General features: G+C 51.8%; 1 protein-coding gene across 6 annotated transcripts in view; it reads right to left on the reverse strand.

Annotated features, from left to right (window-relative positions):
• Positions 1-20,696, reverse strand: part of Ssbp3 (single stranded DNA binding protein 3) — a 143,191-nt gene that overhangs the window by 40,628 nt on the left and 81,867 nt on the right. For all 6 annotated transcript variants that reach the window (XM_063236545.1, XM_063236544.1, XM_063236543.1 and 3 more), the window contains exon 5: positions 383-472. In XM_063236545.1, coding sequence (XP_063092615.1) covers positions 383-472 — 90 coding nt within the window. The remainder of the gene's footprint in view (positions 1-382; positions 473-20,696) is intronic.

The following is a 20,696-nucleotide window of genomic DNA, read 5'->3' on the forward strand; positions in this document are numbered from 1 at the left end:
ACAAAACAAAAAGAAAGAAAATTTTAAAAAAAGAAAGGAAAGAAGCCTTTTGTTAAAGAAAGTTCCACATGGGCTTGCGGGCAGCCCCGCCGCCTCTCCGCCCAGGCACAGACAGTGCTGTGCCCGTGATGCTGGCATGAAGGAGGCGAACTGGGCACAAGGGCACTGAGTGCAGGAGCTGTGTGTGTCCCTGTCCCTGTTCTTCCTTCTCAGGTCTCAGGGAGAAAGCGATGGGAAGGGAGGATTTCAACCAGCACAAAGCAACTGTATTTAGACCATGGCAAACTGGGCTGTCCTCCTCCTCTGCTCTCCTGTCTGCCGCCCGCCCGCCCGCCTGGCCCAGTGTACGAGACGAGCACAGGCCCCAGAGCCCAGCACGTACCTGAAAGAAACCTGGCGGGATGGGGCCTCCGGGCATCCCATCGTTGGGCGGAATGTTGCCAAGCACTGGGCTCGGGGCAGCTGCTGCACTCTGTGGGAAATAAAGCGGAGGTCAGTGGCCAGATCCCCAACCAGGCCCAACGTTCCAGGCCTTGCACCGCTCACCCTCCCTCCCCACATCCCTCCTCCAAGGCCACCTTGCATATGAAGCCTTGCTGCTCCTTGAGGCCCAGATGCAGTCCTCACAGGGAGACAGTGACCTGCACAGCCTCAGTGCCCACCACTGGGGTGAGGACAGCAGGAGAGAAGAAAGTGCCAAGCGTATTCTGCATGGGACCTGGCAGAGGACTGCAAGCAGGCCACCACAGTGGCTACAAATGCATCATGACGCTCTTGCCTTCCCCACCCAGCTATTTCAAGATGCTCTCTGAGGGCAGGAAAGCAATTGATAATTTCTGGCACCCTTTCCAAGTGGCTGGCATGATGCACACAACAGTCAATACCCAGAAGACTAAGGAAATGTTTCAGAACAGTGTGAAGGCCAGCGTGTCCTTGGCCCTTTCAGGGGACCCAAATGAGGGGTTGGGGTGGAAGGTGCACATGGTGGGCTGCTGGTACTGTCATTACATTTCTCTTTAAATGCTGCTATGCTGGCACCCACCTGGTACATCTGCCTCAACAAACGCTCCCAGGGGTGAGCAGACGTTGCTCTCCCCGCCTGGCCCCTTTCCAACCATCTGTGTCCAACCTGTCTGTGTGACCAGCATGTCTGTGCCTAGCACTGTCCTCACACAGACACGACTGAGATCTGAGATGCCACGTCATGGCCACGGCCTGAGGAAGCCACAGGACTTCTCCTGGCTCCCCCTACTGATTCTAAACTACGGGCTGCTTATCCTGCAGAAGCCCCTTCCACCAACCCTGGAGGGGTCCACCTAGGTCTCCTTCCCCAGCCTGAGGGCACCAGCTCACTGATAACAAGGAGAAGACACCTGCTTTGCCCCAGCCACTGCTCCAGCATTATGGGGATACCCCAACTCCATCGAGGTAGAGACTGGGAAACTTAGCATCATTCCTCTCCTGGAATTCTGGGTGGAAGGCCACCCCACCCCGAGTCAGGAAACACAGCGCCTCATTCATAAACACAGCTCCCTCCCATCGCTACATGAGGAAGTCACTTCTGCTTTCCTACCTCAGCCATATGGCAGGATCTAAGCCCTCGCCTCCAGCTCTTAAGGGAGGAAATGTGGGACCCCCATGAACATACCGTACACAACAGTACAAACTAATGCACTTGGGTTCAAGTACCATCTGTCTCAGCAAGTGAAGGAGTTGGGGCAGACCACTGGGCCTTTCTGAGCCTGCTTCCTACACAGCTGCAGGGTGGGGAGGACTCACTGAAGGGACAGGAGGTGTTCTGGAAGCCAGGAAAGCTCTGTGAGTGAGCGAACGAAGACCACCCAGTGCGGGCACAAGAGGTTGCCAGGCAGATTGCAGGTAAAGCATCAGGGTGAGCTGAAGGTTATTTTCAGAAACACACCCTCTGCAATTAAAGAGACTGCTCACCACTCTAATGAGCATACAAGTCTGGAGCATCCCAAACTACGTCCACCTAGGTCTCCTTCCCTAGCCTGAGGGCACCAACTCACTGATAACAAGGAGAAGACACCTGCTTTGCCCCAGCCACTGCTCCAGCATTATGGGGAGGTGACCATAGAGGACATCTGCACTGTTTCCTGTGAGCAGCATAACTGTTTCTTTGTGGTTTGTGATTCCCATAGAAATGCAACTTTTTGTGCAATCAACAATTACGCCCCTGTAGAAGGAGCACATCATTTAAAAAATTGGGGTGAGCTGAACATCTACCTCTATCTTCCTCATTTCAGACATTTATGTCAACACTTGGCTCTAATCCTCCTTAACTGTACACTATTTAAGTAACTTAATAACACACTACATCATCCTTTGCTAACTTGTTTGTATTGCTTTGGTATTTGATATTCTGACTTATCTGATGGTTTACAATGGGTGTCTTTTTTTTTTACATTGGACATCTTTAGATCTATTTTATGGTACAATGCTCATGTCCTCTCCTGTCCATCTCTGTTATTTGGGTGTTCGACTTTTTTATATTTTTAAGATATAAGATCTGCTATAATAAGAAAAAAATCTTAAATAGAATCTTGAACTCCTAAGAATACTGTTGCATACTTAGGAAGCTCCTTCATTCTAAGGTGTGGGCTTCCTATGGGGTTGGAGTGAGTCAATGGTTCCAGGAACAGGGGCGCAGGGTAGGGTTGGGCAGTCAGTCACTGGTTCTTTAAACGAGCGGCCAGGGTAACCATGGTCCTAGCAAATGGGTGGAGTAATTCTCTGAAATCTGGGGAACAGGATGGGTTTTGCTATCCTCCAATGAAAATCAACAAAGAAAAACCATGTTAGCAATGACTACGGGGGGCAGGAAGCCAAGGAGACAAATTTTATCATAAAGCCTTCTCTAGCGGCAAAACTATAGCTCTGCAGTGTTTAAACTTGTGCCTTGCTTTATGATACCTATTGCTGTTCCTCTTTGATTATGAGGTGAACAAGGCTTCACAACAGAAAATGTAAAAGGCAGAAAAGCAGCAACTGGTGGTGTCGGGAGACCAGAGAGTAAGAGTTTGGGAAGGGCTCAGAAATAACTGTTGTGCCAAAGATTAGCTCAGTGGCATAAGCACCTGCCTGGTCGGGTCCTGAGTGTAGGGTGTAGGGTCCTGAGTTCAATTGCTGGCACCAGAAAGAAAGAACGAACGAACAAACGAACCAACGAACTGTTGCTCACACAACCCAGCCTCAGAACCCTCACACACATTTGGAGATGGCACGCTTAACAGCATAGACAGGTTTACTCCACTACAATGTAAGTAAGGCATACAGCAGGTATTCAATAAATGATTCGACTTGTATTTTTCAAAGACTTGCTCAAACCTGACCATCTGGAGCCAGGCCTTTCTGGATTGCTAGAATTGGCGTCTCCTTGTGGTTTCCAGCTTTGAGTTAGCGCTCCATTAAGGCACTCAGCAAAGCGTCTCATGTGAGTTTTCTCTGAAAACACAAAACCCAAACCCAAACCCCCTGACATTCACCGAGGCCCATGGCATGCTGAGGCTATGGTAGGTACATAGGATGAACCCCTCTGCGAAACCAGGCAAGGAAACATTGGATTCAGAAGCCAGAGACTATAAGTCTTAGCTGAGAGCCCACAGACAGGCCCCTCCTCTTTGAGGGACTCAGAGTATCCATCTGTCCAATGACGGTTTGGAAAGATGACCACTGAGGCCCCTCTTCCAAGTGCCTCTGCTCAGTCCTGTCCACGTACCCAAAGGAACTCCTAAAGAAGAGGATGGCACTGCTCCTACCAGAAGACCTGGAATTCCAACTCTTCTCTGTTCATCGCAGAACATTTAAAGATCAAAATATTAAGCAGCACTGGGGCTGGGGATTTAGTTCAGTGGCATAAGCGCCTGCCTTGCAAGCATACAGTTGTGAGTTCGATCCCTGGTACCGATAAAAATAGGAAAAAAAAGATTAAGCAGCACCCAGAGATCAGCCTGTTATCTGAGCCTGCAGGGAACAGTGGTGACATATATACTCCAGTCACCCACACTTCCCCCAGCTTTTGCCTATAAATATGTAGACATGGACTAAAAAGGCCTGGTCAACCGGGCAAGCAGCTGGTTAAGTTGCAAAAATATAAAAAATAAAAACAACAACAACAACAAAAACTAATGTGAAAGATCGTGCACAGGGCAAGATGGCCCACTTGGTCAGCTGTTTTGTCTATACCTGGCCAGTCAGGCCATCTGAAAGGACTAACATTTTCATTCCTCACCAGTCAGGCTTCTGAGCAGGGCTGAGCCCATGATTTTCTAGAGTGTATCTTTTGGATCCCAGGGCTGCAGGACAGGCAGGCATAAGACCCCTCAGTCCCTCCTCCTGTTCCTGTGCCCCATGGCAAAAGCACAGGCCACTATAATCTCAGGTGTCCCTGGCTGGTGGCTTTAAATCCTGAATGCCACCTGAATGCCTCACCTGCAGCACGGCAGAAGGGGATCAGGAACCAAGATTTGAACATGGGGCCTGAACAACTGGGCAGAGCCTTGGAAGGCAGGATAAGGAATTAGGACTTTCACTCTGGAGAGCAGGAAGGGTTTCTAAGCAGAAGAGGAGAGAACTTCACAGTGCCCCACCTCAGCCTGTGCCAAGCAGAATGCCTGATGACAAGCCTACCCGCGCCATCAGTGCCACTGCCCCGCCTCTACCTCAGCAATGCTCACAGGCCTGGGAGCCTCTCTCCTTCCCCAGAGGAGCGCCCTGCAGCAGGCATCAGCATTCATGTTTTCTTTAAGGAGCAAGGGACAGGAGATTCTCTCTAAGACATTATCAGGCCTCACCACAAGAACCCAGCTATCCTCACCCAAACTAGCACATACTCTGCCTATCCTTTTGTTATTCTCTTTAAAAACAGTTCTATGTTACTCGAAGCTCCTGGAAAACCAAATAAAAACAAGAGCTGAGAAGCAAACTGCAGGACTCCTACTAGATCAGCCAAGCCCTCCAGATGGATTTAGAAGGCTACAAAAACGGTACTTTGCTCTGCAAATTCCCTCCCTCTTCATCCTGCCCCAGTACTCGGGCGTGCACAGTACTAGCCATATGCAAAACACCAAGCGCAACTCAGCCCAGGCCAAATGGCCAGGGGCCCATGACACCAGCAGGTATGAGGTGTGGCCTGTGGATAGGCATGACCACCTGTACCTGGCTGGGACAGGGACAAGTAGGAGGAGACAAGGATACGTCTGAAATGGCCCAGGGAAGTAGGATAGGCTTCAGCATTCCTGGCAGAGTCCTGGAGTGGCCTGGCCTCTCTGGGGTTAAGTTTCCTGGAGGGAATTTCAGCAGTGTATCTCAGCTGAGGACTGAGATGCAGGAATGGAAGGAGCTGGGACAATGTCCTCACCCAGGTGCAAGGGCCAAGATGGGGTGTGTTGGGATCCAAAGAGGAAAGGAGAGAAAGAGGCCTGACCGCAGGGCAGGATGTGCCTGGGAGAGCAGGGCTTCAGTGCTGCAGCGTGGAGACAACACAGAGCTGCTGCTACATGGAGAGAGAGAATCAGCTGGTATTAAAATAAGTCTGGGTAACACAAGGGAGTAACACAGGATCCCTGCCTTCAAATAGCAATGGGGTGGTCACGTAGGAGGAAGGGCAGGTGTGCCTGCCCAGCACCAAGGGGTGACCCTAGGTCCAAAGCTTCGCCAACTCGAGTCCCAGAGCTGGCTGCCTCGAAGGTGGTGGGCTGTGCTAGTCTGAGGCACTCAGAGTAGTGACAAGGAAGAAGTCCAATTAAAAGAAGATTTCCACATTACTCGCCACTGCTAGTGTCTCCTGGGGATTCTTATAAGAACCACCCCAGACTGAGGGTCCCAAGGTCAAGGTTCAGCTCTGGCTGCAAAGCCCTCTCCCCTTACATGGTGCCAAGGGGCTTCGGATGGTCTGCCACTTCAGTAGCACTATGGAGAAGTCACACTGAGCTCTCCGCCCAAGCAACCTAAAAATGGCCATGTGCAGATCTGACCTGCCATAGCCAGGCCAGCAGGCCCAACGGAGTTAGGGTTTTGAAACCTGTGCTGCTTTCATAAAGCCCCGTCTCACTTCTCTCTCCTAGGGACAGGACTGACCCAAGGGCTTGCAAAGACGTGGAGAAGCAAGCACTGCTTGATTCTAATAACCCAGGACAAGGGGAAGGAGGGAAATATTTATACCCCAATTGTCACAAGGAAGAAACTGAGGCCCAGAGAGGTGTGTTAGCTTGAGGTCATGCAGCTATTAAAAGCTCTAAATTTGGTCCCTTTGTCCCTCGACTCCATCTTGGGCTCAAAAAATCATTAATAGTTTCCCCACCCACCCACACCTGCAGTTTCCAGAAAAGTTCTGTGTTTTCTAACTCATGAAAAGAAACAACAGACTACTAAAAACCTCTGATAATCACAGTTGTTCTCTGTGCTTGTGATCACCTATGTGTTCTCTTCTGTAATAGGCATGACCTTCTAACTTGGCTCTTTCTAACAAATATTTCAATAAGCTGGCATCCACCTAGAGGCAGGGCTGAGTGTGGGCATGTGTCTGTGTATGCTAAGAAAGGTGAGACCCCACCAGAGGGCCTGCTGGACCTAAGTGACAAATTACCCTGGGAAGAAAAGGACAAACCAGGCAGGTGGGGAGGTGTGAAAATGTTTCAGGTGCTTAATACACATTGGGTGCATCCAGTAAACCCCTGCTCCTGGCGCTGCCTGGAGGTGCTGTGCCCACCGGCCCAGAGATGATAGGGCATGGTACTGCAAGGAAAATCTCCAAGAGGAAATGAGTCGTGACAGAGAACTGAGGGATGCGGGAAGGTGCTCCAGGCAGGCTCTGTGGGGCAGGATTAGGGGGATCAAGGAGGCTTTGTGGAAGAGGCAGCACTCAGCCTAGGCCTTAAAGGACAGCAGGACTGGAAGATGTGGAAGGAGATACAGGGTGAATGATTACCACTGTCATCACAACCCTGTCGGCACGGGCTGCCAACAGCCACTCAGAGCCCAAGTACCCTCGGCACTCGATCCACTCAGCCTATACCCACCCACCACGGGGTGGTGGCAGCACGGAGCTTGCTACCTTCCCCAGCACAGAGGGGAGGAGGCCACCTGCATGCTACTGCTGTCACTGCCTGCCTCACACAGCAGTGCCTCCTCCCAGTCCCCTAACACTCTGGACTCACTCCCCCTGACAACAAGGCTCCTCCACACAGAGGGACTTGTCCAAGGTCATGGGCTCACAACGGGCAGACCAGGGGTCAAGGCTGACCTTTACAAACCACAGCCCAGCTCTTGGCCATGCCCCAGCTTTTCTGGCCCAAGCTTCAGGATGGATGTTAACAGCCGCCCCCAGCAACAGAGAGGTCTAGATTTACCCCTTCCATTCACCAGGACCCAGGGTGCCTCACTTTACCTTTCTGAGCCCTCAGTGGCCATGTACAGAAGAGGGGAGCCTCTTATCATCTGTGGCTGTGAACTTAAACACGACTCTTATGCAGGGCATCCTGCCTGGTTTAGATGAGGTATATACCCAGCAAATGGCAGCCTCAAAGCCAGTGACCCAGCCAGCACCAGGCAGTGACAGACAGGCTTAGGGCTTTTTATTGTTTCTTTTTTTGTTGCTGTTGTTTTCTTGACTTTTTTCTCCCTTCTCAGTGATCACCTTAGAGAAATGTTAATAAAATAAAAATGAAAGAAAGGAACTTCATTCAAAAGAAAATGGGATGTGCTACCCCGGGCAGGCGAGGGGACAGCACCAGCCCATGGGCCCTCCCTGGCCATCCCAGGCGGCTCTGGGGTGCTTCTGAGAAGTGGATCAACGGGCACCATTTGGGTAGGAAGTGGAGTCCCGTGTAATTAATCCCTGCGGGCACCGAGGCTCCCAGCCAGGGCATCTTCCTCCACATGTAAACACCTGCCCAGCTGGGCTACACAACACAGGGCATGGGTCCTACATGTGTGCGTGGAACATACAGGAGATGAGGGACAAGTGGTTCCCCACCTCCAAGAACTCTACAGAGAGGGTCAACAGCACACTATTTGCACAATGCTGATTTTCTTCTTAAAAGACAGATGAGCTTTCAAAGCCCTGGTTTATGCCATTGACAAAACACACACACACACACACACACACACACACACTCTCTCTCTCTCTCTCTCTCTCTCTCTCTCTCTCTCTCTCTCCACAGTCTTAAGGAGCTACTTACAATCACAAACATGTCATAGTAGGCCAGTGACAGCTCCTTAACAAGAACACTGGCAGTTGCTTCTGTGAAGTGGAAAATTCCCTGGCGTGGACCAGCACATGCACTCAATTCCAACGACAACTTAATCCTGCCAGGACCGAGGTGTGCACAGAACAGAAAGCCACCCACTTCTAGAAACTTTTTTTTTAAATTTAAAAGAAACCACTGAAGGCAAGTTCCTCTGAATGTCTATCAAGGATGGGAACACCACTGCCTGTCCCCTTCTGCCTCCCCATCCACTCGGGCTGATTCCCAGTTTAGTGGGGACAGAATTCTTTCTGGCCGCATCCTCTGCTAACAGGACCAAAGTGCACAGCTTGAAAAGTTCACTAGGGTCCCCTGATGTGGAAGCCAGGGAAGCTTACCCTTGGCAGGGAAGAGACACACAGCTCAAATAGCATGGCCTCTCTTGTGCAAAGACACCAGCTAGGAGCCCCTGCACTCTCTCAATGGGCCAGGAGAGAAGTGATGAGCAGCCGCCTGCCGTGGTTTACACAGCCATCCCTGGAGCGCACCTGACACACAAGCTCAGAGCAAGCAGATGCCGCCTAAGCCTTTAAAGCACGCACTAATTGCACTAATTTAGCTAACAGTCTCTGTTTTGTCCCCCACCCTGAGTCAACCAGCATCTTTTGGTACTGCTGGAGAGACGCAAGCTGTTGGCTTTAGTGTTATTTTGTCAGCCATTAAACGATTCATCGGAGTCATTAATTGATTTATTACTGCTGCCTGCTCAGAGGGTTTAGCAAATAAAGAATGATGTAGGTCACAATGCAAAGGAAATTGGACCAAACAACGCCATGAGGAGTGGGGCACTTGCAGGATCTGCCGCTGTCTGCTGCAGCCCTCTACTCCCCACAATCAGGCAGGGGACAGCGGAGAAGCTTCCCTGCCTGCAATCAGGAGCCAGCTGCCTCCTGCACAGGCACCAGAGCTGTCAAGGATGTGGGACTTGGGAGGCATTGTCTGAAGTCTTCAGAAGCCTGGCCCTGAGCACCTGCTAGACCCTGTCCAACTCCCAGGTGGGCCTGAATGCTGGGACCAGGCTTACTCCTCTGGAGGTGACACACTCCAGCCATGCCCTCTTCCCCGCACTGCTTAATGGAGCGGTAGGACAGCAACACTCGATACACTAACAGGTGCCTCCTAATGCTTGGCCTTTTATGTACTTATCTCTGATCCTCTCAACAGTCCTACGGAGCAGTGGCATTATCTTCCCTGTGTTACAGAGAAGCGCACTGGAGCTCAGGGAGCTGACCTGCCCCAGGCAGCCTAGCGGGCCAGAAAGTGGCAGTCCTAGGACTGCAGAGCAGCCTACCTGGCTTTAAAGCTCACATTTCTCCCCTTCTACCAAATTCACAGACACAAAAGGGCCCTATACTCACAGCATGGTTCCACAAGAACCCAGACAGAAACAGGACAAAGACTAAGGGCCAGGGCACCCGTGCTTCACAGACAAGCCAGATCTGCCCATTACACCCAGCCACATGGCAGCAGGGGTAGACCAGAGAGCTGTGACCTGGCCCACCCAGCTCCTGGTCTTCTGGGCAAACATGAGAGAGAGTGGCCCTGGGGCTAGGGCAACGCTGGCACCTCCAATGATGGGACTCAAGACCACAAACTTGTGTGTATCCTTAGCTGTGTCTGTCTCAGAGCAGGAAAGGTAACAGCCCTGCTCCTGGTTTCCTGGGAACCAAAGAGCCACTCTAGACTTCTTGCATTCTATTGTCATAGCCGCACAAAGAGGCCCCAGAGCCCTACACGTGTAGTCCAAGACACAGTCCAAATCTGGCAGGCTTTTCAGGTTTGGTCCTGAAATGATAAAGAGGTGGTGAAGAGGTGGGCCAGTTTGCCCACCAAAAACCAGTCCACTTCCTGCTTTGTCCCCAGGTTGGCTCTGGCCTACAAGTCCAGTCTGGGTCCTGCTGAGGTCCAGCAGCAGACAGCTACAAGACAGGGCAGGCTGCTGCTCACACTCACAATGGAGAGGCCCAGATATCTGTTGCAGTCTACCAGGCCCACAGGACAGGGCTTTCCTGTTGGAACCTCTTAGTCTGGTGCACCCAGGGACACCCATCCTAAAGGGAACTGCTTAAAGGGATGGACCAGGAAGCCAGCTGAGAAAGACCACAGGTAACCATTCAGAGGCTTCTGAGCGGCATGGGAGTGTACCAGCGGAGAATCTGGACTCACATCTGGCTCCTGAAACAACAGGATCCCCTGCAGAAGAGCTGCCCCCCTCCACCACCCACAAGGTACCACGGCACAATAAAGCTCTTCATGAGACTGTCCTCCGGGTCCAGCAAATGAAGGGACCCACATTCTATGGGGTAGCGGCTGGGGCTAATAGCTAATGGCTACTCTTTAGCATTGATTTACTCATTTATTTTGTATTTAGTCTCCACTTACAAAGGCCTTCTTTTTACACATGTGCTTACAGAACTTGCCCTACTAACCTTCCTACAGGCTGAGTCTCTCTCTCTGGAACTCTTACTTCCTCTCAGGCCTGGAATGATGCCTCTTCATCCTTTTGGCTCTTCATCACGGCACTGCTCACACCTGACTGTTAATTCCTTATTAAATTATCCAGCTATCTTTGCAGGGATGGGGCTGGAGTGGTTTGCATAGCAGAAGGAAGACACCAGCTCACCAAATATTCTGGGGTGAATATAATTCCTGCAAAAATTCTGTCTTTCAAGAGTAGGGTCACATCTTCAAGGTCAAATTCCACAGCCAGCTAACTCAGTGACCTTCCACTGACACACCAGAGGGACACATCCAAATGGCCAGCCTCTCCCCCTTGGAGTCACCACCATAGTCCTTAGGAAACACTGTTCCCTCTGCCTGGAACACCCCAGCTTTAGGCTGGGGCTGCTTGGCTTGGCCACTAAATCTCCCCTGGAGTTACTGGTCATGCCAAACACCATGGGGAATACTATATAACTATATATACTATATAACTTTCCCCAAGATGACTGAGAGGACGGCTTCAGGAACTGTCCTGGGAAGGCATCTGTATCCCCAAGGAAGGGCCAAGGCAATGAGTGGGAGTCGAGTAGCCTCAGGTAGCAGAAACCTTTTGTCATTTCTACTTTGGGAAGAAGTCAAGGCTGGGCCTTTGTGACTGGGTGCAGGAAGGGGACCCAATGGCTTCTGCAGGCCGCTAAGAAGATCTAGCTGCCTCTTGGCCTGTCAACCCACCCTCTCAAAGCTAAGCAAGCCCGCTATTTATATTCAGACAGGTTCTGTGCCCTGGCTCTTGGACTCTGTAATGAGTGCTGTCTCTTCCAGCCACCACGAGGACGGGAGCCACTTTACCCACAGGCCTCAGAAAGGGGCTGGCAGCCAATGCATACTTCTTACAGAGTGAGGATGGCAGAAGGGCAGGGGCCAAAGGAGACAAGGATGGCCAGCAGACGCCACCTTGAGAAGGCTTTCTCTGTATCCCAGAAGAGGCACAGATTTACAGGAGATGCCTGCTTGGAAGCAGAGACAAGCCACAGCGCACGCCCTAAGTGTACTCAGGAAACACATCATCTTCATTAAGTGAACCCCACCCCTCACTTGACAGGAGAAACAGTTGTGAGGGGCAGAGGGAAGGAGAAGCTGAGGGACTAGGCCCTGGCACCCCATTCTGCTCCTCCCAGTGCTGACCAGGTTCCAGGAATTACACCAGTCCCTTACCAACCCGGTCTCAGGTCCCCCTCCCTGGGAGACACAATGTACTGCTTTTGCTTTCTCTGCTCAACAAGCTTCCCCTTCCACTTCCAGTCATCTGCCCATGGAACTCCTAGCCATCACTGATGCACAGCTTAAATGTCCTTGTATCCTGGGCCAGAAGAGGCAGAGAAACCCTTGTGCCCTCATAAGCTAGAACTCAACACTAGAAGATGCTGGTTTCCGGCCAAACAGCCAACAGAACACAGAGCCCACCAATAGGCTCAGTGGGATGAAGAAGATCAGGCACCAGACTCAGCAGGAACAGCAGGCTCCCAGCTCCTTAATTCAGAAGTGCAGGCAAGTTTCCCCTGGTGTGGGACATGCCCTATAACACAGGTTGGCATGAGACTATAAGAAGCAAGGAGAACAGTAAAAGGGCTAAGATCTCATCTCAACCTCTCCTTCTTTCCAATCTCACATTCATTCTGTTTTCATCCCCTGAGAGGCAGCCACTAGCAATGCCCACCACCCTGCCAGCCTCTGCCACTCCAATGCATCCCTCCAGCTGCCCTGGGCACGGGCAGGATGACTTAGTCATTCTCCAAGTCCATATGAGTTCCTATCTGGCCTTATCACACAGACAAAGACTATCTCCCTGCAGGACTGCTGGTTCCAGAAAAGCAGAATCCAAATGCTTGCTGTATCTAATAATCAATACACATCAAATCACCAGGAACTGTGAAAGAGCTGGCTAAAGCTAGGCCTGGTCCTGCTGGGAAATCTCTCCCTTTCTCCTCCTCTTCCTCCTCCTTCATAAAGACAAAACTTCAAAGAGCAGAACAGACTTATATAAGCCCAATGTCAGGCAGAGAGGTGACCTTAACTCCCACAGGCTCCATGCTTCCCACTTGGTGCTGGTGGTAGTTGAGAGGGCAGAAACACAGTAGCTCCTGGAAAGATCTGAATCTGAACCTTGGTTCCGCTCCCAGCTCAAAATTCAGAAGTTACATAGCTACAGCAGGATCATCCTCAACAAATGACCCATCTTTCCATTCTGTGGTAAACCTGGCCTAAAACAATCTTACTTTTGCTTTTGTCTAGTTCCATTTAAAGCCATGACCTATGTCTTCTCCATCCAAGACAGGAGTTTTTAATTAAATATGGGCAATGCTTGAGTCTTCACAAACTCTGAGTAGAAAACCTTGCTAGGAAGGAGTCCCACAGCCCCCCTAGCAGATTCCAGGGCTAAGTGTAGAAAAGGCCTGGAACCCTGGTTTTTCAACCCAGGTTCTGTGTGCCTCCCCTGGAAAACCAGGACAATAACCTGCCTGCCTCCCAAGTCTGTGATAGCAAGCCTTGTTCCAGCTGTATCCACAGAGAAGTGCCAGACAGGTGTTCCGTAAATACCTGTGGAATGGCCACTCCTAAGTCTTCCCTTACACCTGTCCTCCAGCCAGGAAGGCTGCCCCTGTGGGGACCAGCTAATCACTGCAGCCCTGCCTCTGGGCCCCAGGTCTGCCGTAAGCGCCCACACTCTGAGACTTGCTCTGTGTATACATGGAGGGAGGTTAGCTTACTTACTCTCCAACAACCACCCAAGGTCCATAAATCTGCCTCTTTATGTGTATGGACCCATCCTGTCAGTGACAACTCAAATAGGTAAGTGTCTTGTACAAGGTTGCAGTTAACAGGTGCTGATTTTTCTTCCCGGCTGGATCCAGACATCCCAAGCCCACAAATTCCTACCATGAAAACCCCCATGCGAACCAGAATAAGACTTCAGTCAAAAAAAGAAAAGGCAACTTGAGGGTCAAGTCTCCTGGTTCTGGTGTTTATTTGGGACAAGTCCCTTCAACCTTAATTTGTCCACCTATACCCCACCTGGCCTGCCCCACACAAACCACAGTGGCATCAAAAAACAAAAACGGAAACAGTCTGTGAATGGGATCAATATCAGACCTCCACCTGGACAAACCCTGGAGCTAGGAAGGGAAAGGTGCTTCAGAGACCTGGGCACAGGGCGAGGACTCAGCCTAGCCAGCTTCCCCCACCCCATGGGCCTTTCTCTCCATAAACAAGGGAATGCGCTGAAGTCCTGGTTTCCCAGCCTGGCTGTGCAGGGAAATCCCCAAGGGAACTTGGCATCTCCCAGGCTGCCAATGCTTCCCAAGCAGGCATGCGCATGTATGTCTGTCCGTCTGTCCCAGCTTTGGGAGCTCCTGGGTTCCAGTTCTAACCTGACCTCAGCAGGGGAACAGACCACAGGCCTGGGGTTGGCTGAGCCAGATGGGCAGGCTGCAGCTGTCCCCTCACCCTCCCCAGCCAAGCTCCCAGGCGGTCTTCAGTTCGCCTCTGGGTGCAGGTCAGGGCTTAGACAGCCGCCCGAACATGTATGGGCCCAGATTTAATTGGCCTCTTGGTTAAGCTTTCTAATCTCATTAAAGCTGCCTCCATCATGCAGACTGAGGTCCTGAATTTAATAACAGAAGAGCACTGTCCTAGCCCACTATAAGCTGATTAGGTCTTCAGAGGCCCAACTGGACCCCTCTCTACCACATGAAGGACACAAACTCAGGCTTACTAAGAGGACCAGGGATTGGAAGGAAAGAGACCAGACCTGCCTGTGCCACCCTGGGGAGCCTGTGCTGTCCCCAAGACTTTCAACAAACACAAACCACAGAGTATTTTTGTTTCATATCTTATTGAGCATTTAAGAGTTCTCCCACCCCAGGAGATAATACCTCAATAGTAAGAGCACAGCTACCTCCCCTCTGTCCTAGCCCCCTTGGTCTTAGATGCCTGCTTCACTTGGGTGGAAGGCTGTGGTGTTGGGGTCCTGCAGCTGCTTTTCATCTCTGCAAGAGAAGGCTCTTCCTATTCCTCACTCCCTCCCCAAGCCCATCCACCCCCTAAGAGGGCTCACCACAGGCCTCCTCTGTAAGTACTAGAAGGCTGAGGAAGGGTTCCACTCCTTGGACATCAGCTCCTGAAACACCACGGTCAACGTGTTCAAACATCCCTGTGCAAACACACACCGCCTACTTCTCGATCATCTAGCTTTATCTAAATATATCCCAAGAAAACAACTTGGCAGCAGTGAGAAATTCTGTGGTGGGTCCAAAATAACAAAACAAAACACACACACACACACACACACACACACACACACACACACACACACACGGCCCACACACGCGCGTGCACATGGGCACATACACTGCTCTCTATTCAAAGTGCCACAGTGGGCCAAGGACAAGCACAAAGACACAAACACTCTGGTGACACCAGCTAGGTGTGCTGGGCTTCCGTGCCACAGAGAGCCTTGCTTGTTCCTAAGAACACAGAGGGAAGACTTCAGGAGGGGATGGACAGTGTGCAGGCTCCTAGGGGGCCAGCACAGATGCCCTGTCCAAGGGAGACGCTGGGGCACACCCAGCAGAGCGCACACATGCCCGCCCCACACCCTCTGGGGCTCCCTGTAAGACACTGGCATTTTCCACTCTGCTCGCCAAGAACAGAGCCACCCTGCCCTACATGCTTGAGCCTCCAACTCCTGGAAACAAAGACGTCAGTCACAGGGGCGTGCAAGCACACCTTGGCACTGGTTTGTGCTCTCCTAACCCCATCATTTTCACCAAGAGGGATACTAAGGCCCAAAGCAGGAGACAGACACACCCACAACCCAGTCTGGGTACCTCCAAAGCCACTGCCTTGTCACCCTTTAGTTGATTTAAATAGAGGCGACATTTTCATTTTTCAACAAATCCAGGCTGTTTATAATCAGCCCTAAGCTCACTCTCCTACGTGGAGGGGTACTGAATCATTAGGGAAGTATCCAAAGGCTGAGGGAGTGTGTGGGCCCCCCTGTTCATGTCAGTTCTCCAAGTTGGCCACAACTGCCCCCAGCCATCTGGAAGTGGACCTCGAGCTTGCCCACTATGGTCGGCCTCCTTCCTGGATTCTGTGCCTTTGTCCCCCCTCACCCCTGCACCTTTCTCCAGACAGCTCTAACCCGGAGAGCTCAGCCTGCTCACCACCTCGGAGGTTCCCTGCGCCATGCTGCACGGTGGCTTGGCTGGGCCCTGCAAGACCTGGCCTGACCCAAGCTTCAGTTGCAGTTCGCCCACACAGGCCCTCGCTCGCGGAGCCAGCATGTCTTTTCAAGCTCCCATGCGTCTGCACACTCTTCCCTCCCCTGGAATGCCCTCTTTACACTCTGCCCTCTCAATTGCTGAACTGTAGTTCTTTTTCCCATTCAGGACCACACAAAATTCTACTTCTTCAAGAAGGGCCTCCAGGGGGACCTAGTCAGATCCTCTCCGAGGAATCCCCAGGAATACATCCCTCTCAGGGTGCTTACGTCTCTAGCCAGATGTGAGATCGCAGAAAGCAGACAGCGTCTTCCACATCTCCAGTTCCCAGCCCAGGGTTCAACACCTCAAAAGCATGTGCAAACCAACATCATTTCCAAGAAAACCTTAGTCTCAACAACAAAGAAATCATTTAATCCAATCCTAGTTTTCTAAAGTGAGTAAAGTGAAGGATAAAGGAACACTGGATATCACATTGGTAGCCACACTAGTGAAGACTTTTCTACCTCTTCTACGCTGGCCCAAAGCCCCAACCTACCAGCCTACAGAAAGACTCAACGCCAGAGAGGGTTGGCCTCCTTACAAGGGCCACTGGGAGGCGCTGGCTCAGGCTGCATGAGCCCAGAAGAAACAAAAGCATTTCTGGCTGGAAGCCCCAAGTGTGGAGAGAGCCCCATGTCATGCAGCCATGGTGGCAGCACAGGTGCCCACAGGAGGAAGGACCAGGGATGGTACCTGGCACACGAAGGCATTCAATAAACATTTGCTATGGTCCCAGTGACCAACTACAAAAGGACACGTGCACAGTGCTGCACAGGCCTGTGCTCTGCTCCGGGTCACCAGAGAAAGGAAGGATTATTTCTGCTGGAGGGTGTGGCAGTCTGGGACCGCCTCACAGAGCAGTGTCATCTGATCAGACACCATCTGTTATTTTTCTCTAACTGTTCCACATGTGTGAAATTTTGATTCTCAAGCTAGATTGTACACTCCAGGAGGGCTAAGACCATGCCGGCTTCCCTGGCCCCTCCCGGTGTCCATTCCAGCAGACGTAGAGGAGGTCTGTGAAGAGGGACCACCCTCCTTATTTTAAAGGCAGGTCAAGGCACCGCTGCCTTCTTTTTAAGTCTGCTTTCCTCTGCTGAGGCACCCAGAACCCCATCCAGAAATCCAACGGTGCTCATGGGCACTTCTAACCCCCCAAGTGCTCTGGGTTCCAGCATGGCACGTCAGGGATGGGCATTCTCAGACTCCACTGAACACATCCAGTGCCCAGAATGTGGCCCTGAGCTTTACACACCTATCTCCTTCCCTGTCAACAACACTGCAAGAGGGCTGGGAGGGCAGCTCTGTGTGCTCACCTAGCACACGTGAGGTCCTGGGTTCAATTCTCCAGCAATGCCAAAAAACAAAACCAAACAAAACTGCAAGACAAGAATGAGTATCTTGGGTGGGAAAACTGAAGCCACTTCTTGAGGTGAGAGGCAGACCCGCATCAAATCTTCTACCACATCACACTACTCGGATTCATTCTGTACACATTTCCTGTCATGGAAATCTTGCCAGGACCACCATCCAGCAGAAAGGCAGTGCCCATTCAGAAAGTCCTTCCGCAACCAAGTGTGACTTTGATAAACAGCATCAGCGCATCACCTTAGGTTTAGCAGCACAAATCAGCCTAAGAGGCAACTCAACCAGGTGGCGCTCACTTACATTCGTGATGCTATAACCCCCGTTTCTGCAGACGACACATCACCTTCTCATTGCCCCACACCCTGCCGTGTCTCTGTCTTCACAGAAGCCGGGGAGAATCCATTTCTTGTTCTCTTGCCCACAGAGGGACCCTCTCTCTGCTCCTGAGGCACACAGCTCTGAGCAGGGCCAGGAAGAGAACAAACGGGTGGGGAAGAAAAGCACACAGCAGTAAGCTCCAACCCAAACAGAACTAATCCATTCAGAGCCAAGCTGGCTGAGCAGATGGAAAGCCAGGCTTCCCCCACCCGCCACGACCCTGGGTTCTGGGGCCTTCACCACAGTGGTGTAATTACAAGGGTGGCCCAGCCACATATCCCAGGGCTACCCCTGCTCCCGGGAACCGCGGGCACCACCTTCCTCTGGTTTGGGTTTCAAATGCTATCCATGCCTTGCCCAAATCATGCTGCAAAGGTACGAACATGAACACCCCAGCCTTCTGTGCCGCTGTGGGAGGCAGGATGGTGTAAGCTCTGCACCCTCCTCCAGGGGTCTCATAGAGCCCCTGGGGTTACCCTGACCTTCCCAGCCTTGCCCTGTGGCTCTTCCTCCAGCATCCCATGGGCTGTCTGCTTGCCTGTCTCCCCTCCAGCTGGGGACGGGGTGAGGGCAGGGACAGGACAACCTCTATTCTGCTCTGTGTGGCATCCCCAGTGCTTAGCATAGAACACTGAGCATAATACGGACAGGTTTAGTCCTCTAATGTTTCTTTCCTCCTCCAACTTTAGGGACTCTGAAGAAACCCCACATGCTCCACTGTCTCCCCATTGCCCAGCACTAAGCAGGCACCAATTGTAAACCCAAGGAGGAAAAAAATGCCAGGGCTCAATAGGTCCCTTTACTTGTGTGCAAGAGGAGGAAGAGCAACTTGCTTACAGCTACAGGCCAAGTCTGTCCACCCAGGCAGGACTCACACTTGGGCTCCCAGACCAGGTTCTGGGTACCCGCCTTGTAGTAGTGGTGCTAGGCCCAGAAGGGGACATAAGACAGGAAGGACAGTGCCTGCTGCTCAGAAGGAGCAGGTAGTCTTCTGGGGCAGGGCAGCCCTGACAAGCACGTGAAACAATTAGTGAATGAGGTGACTGCCAAGCTAACGGTATTATTTCCTCATATAATAAAGTACATGCTGAACAACACAATTAGAGATGAGAGTACCAGGCACACCACACTAATTACACAGGACAAAGAGTGAGCCACCGGGAGCCATGGGGCATGGGTGCTGTCACACAAGGCCCTGGAAGCCAAGGGGCTGGAGGAGAGCCTTTGCTAGGAGGCTCTCTGCACTGCAGCTGTCTCCTTGGTGCTCCTGCAGCCCGCTTACTGCATGTTAGAAGGTTCCCTCTGACACTGCTGCCTGCTCAGGTGGTCTGATACTGGCTACTGGAGAAGCCAGCCCTGGGGACAGGGGCAGGCCCTGGGGACAGGGGCAGGTCCTGGGCCAAGCTAGGCCTCAGTTCAGTGTTCCAACATATACAACTGTGTGCTCCCACTGTGCAGAGCTCTTGCACACATCCTCTCACTCAACCCTTGTGCCACCTCGGAGGTGCAGACAGTAAGGACAGAGAGGGGAGGTCACCAACCCAAGGCCACAGGTAGTGATGAGAGCATAACAGGTCACACTTCTGCAAACTTTGTGCCCTGGAATCTCTACACCCACAAAGAAGTCCTGGTCATCAGTGACACCAAACTCTTGAAATGTGGGCAGCTCAGAGATGTGCTGCAAGCATCACATATATACTCACAGAGGAAGGGCACGGCCCAAGTGAGATGAGGGAGTGGGGTGCATGAAGGAAGGAAATGGGAGGCGCAGCTTCCCAAGGCAGATGATCCGGTACACTTGAAGGTCACAAGCCTAGGGGAACAGGTGGGAGGGCAGCCACAGCAGAAGAGCACGTAGTCCAAGTGTCCTGTCCCACAAGCAGACCCCTGATTTGCTGCTAGAGGGGAAGGATTGTAGAAAGACTTGGAGACCAAGTGTAGGAAGCAAGCCTGGACCCAGGACCAGGTTCTCAGCTGTCCACGGCTGAGATGGGTCCTGACCCAGCCAGGGCAACCGCTGAAAAGGTGACTGCAGACACAGGCGTTCACGTGGCCCAGACACATGCATCACCAGCAGCCCTGTGAAGAGGCCAGGCTGCACTTTAGGAGGTTTCTGAAATAAACAGAGGGGAAGCCCACCTCACTCCCAGAGTCCATGGGAAAAATCACTGGGTGGTTTTGAACACAGACCCAGGCTCTTCCTTCCAAGGTTATGGGTTCTCTCAATGGCTTTTTTGGGGTGGAGGGCCACAGCACCTGCCCAGCACAGTGGGCTGCATGGCACGGGTTCCATGTAGAATATGTTTTCTATTTCCAGGTATTGGGGCTGACGAAATGGCAGCGAGATGTAGCTCTGGCTAGAGACTAAATCCAGGAGAAAAGGTACAACGTGACCCTGAAGTAGAGGTGCCAGGGAACATTCCTGAGAGAAGAAAAGCTTCAAGCTGGTGGCTGCTGCTAGGCTGGCCAACCAGGAGCCATGGACCAGAAGCAAGTTCGAATATGCTCATAAAAGATGCAGCAGAAGCGAAGAAACCCTCATCAGATCAGTGTTGGGACTAAAGAGTGTTACTGTCTGGTGCTCTGGCTGGCAGATTTTTCTTCCTAAGCTCAAACTGGCAAGGTGCTTCCTATGCCTTCATCTTTTACCAAGACACCCCGTCACAACTCCTCCCAGGTGCCGAGTGCCACCAACCTTCAACACCCAGAAGCCGCATTCCTCAGGATGCCCAGCCACTGCTCCTAACTAAGGATGCCTTCCCTTCCACCTGTCACCCGCGGTGGTGTTGTCCCAGGCAGGCTGGCAGCCATGCTCACTTTTTATTCCCTTCCTGGGTTACCAGCTCTACTTGGTCTACTAGACCAAGATGTGCCTACCCGGAGCTCACACGCTGCCTTCCCAGAGGAGGGGCCACAA

The sequence above is a fragment of the Cavia porcellus genome, unplaced genomic scaffold (genome assembly GCF_034190915.1).
Source record: "Cavia porcellus strain 051 isolate PalLab524CR breed Dunkin Hartley unplaced genomic scaffold, mCavPor4.1 scaffold_25, whole genome shotgun sequence".
In the NCBI taxonomy this organism is placed as follows: Eukaryota; Metazoa; Chordata; class Mammalia; order Rodentia; family Caviidae; genus Cavia; species Cavia porcellus.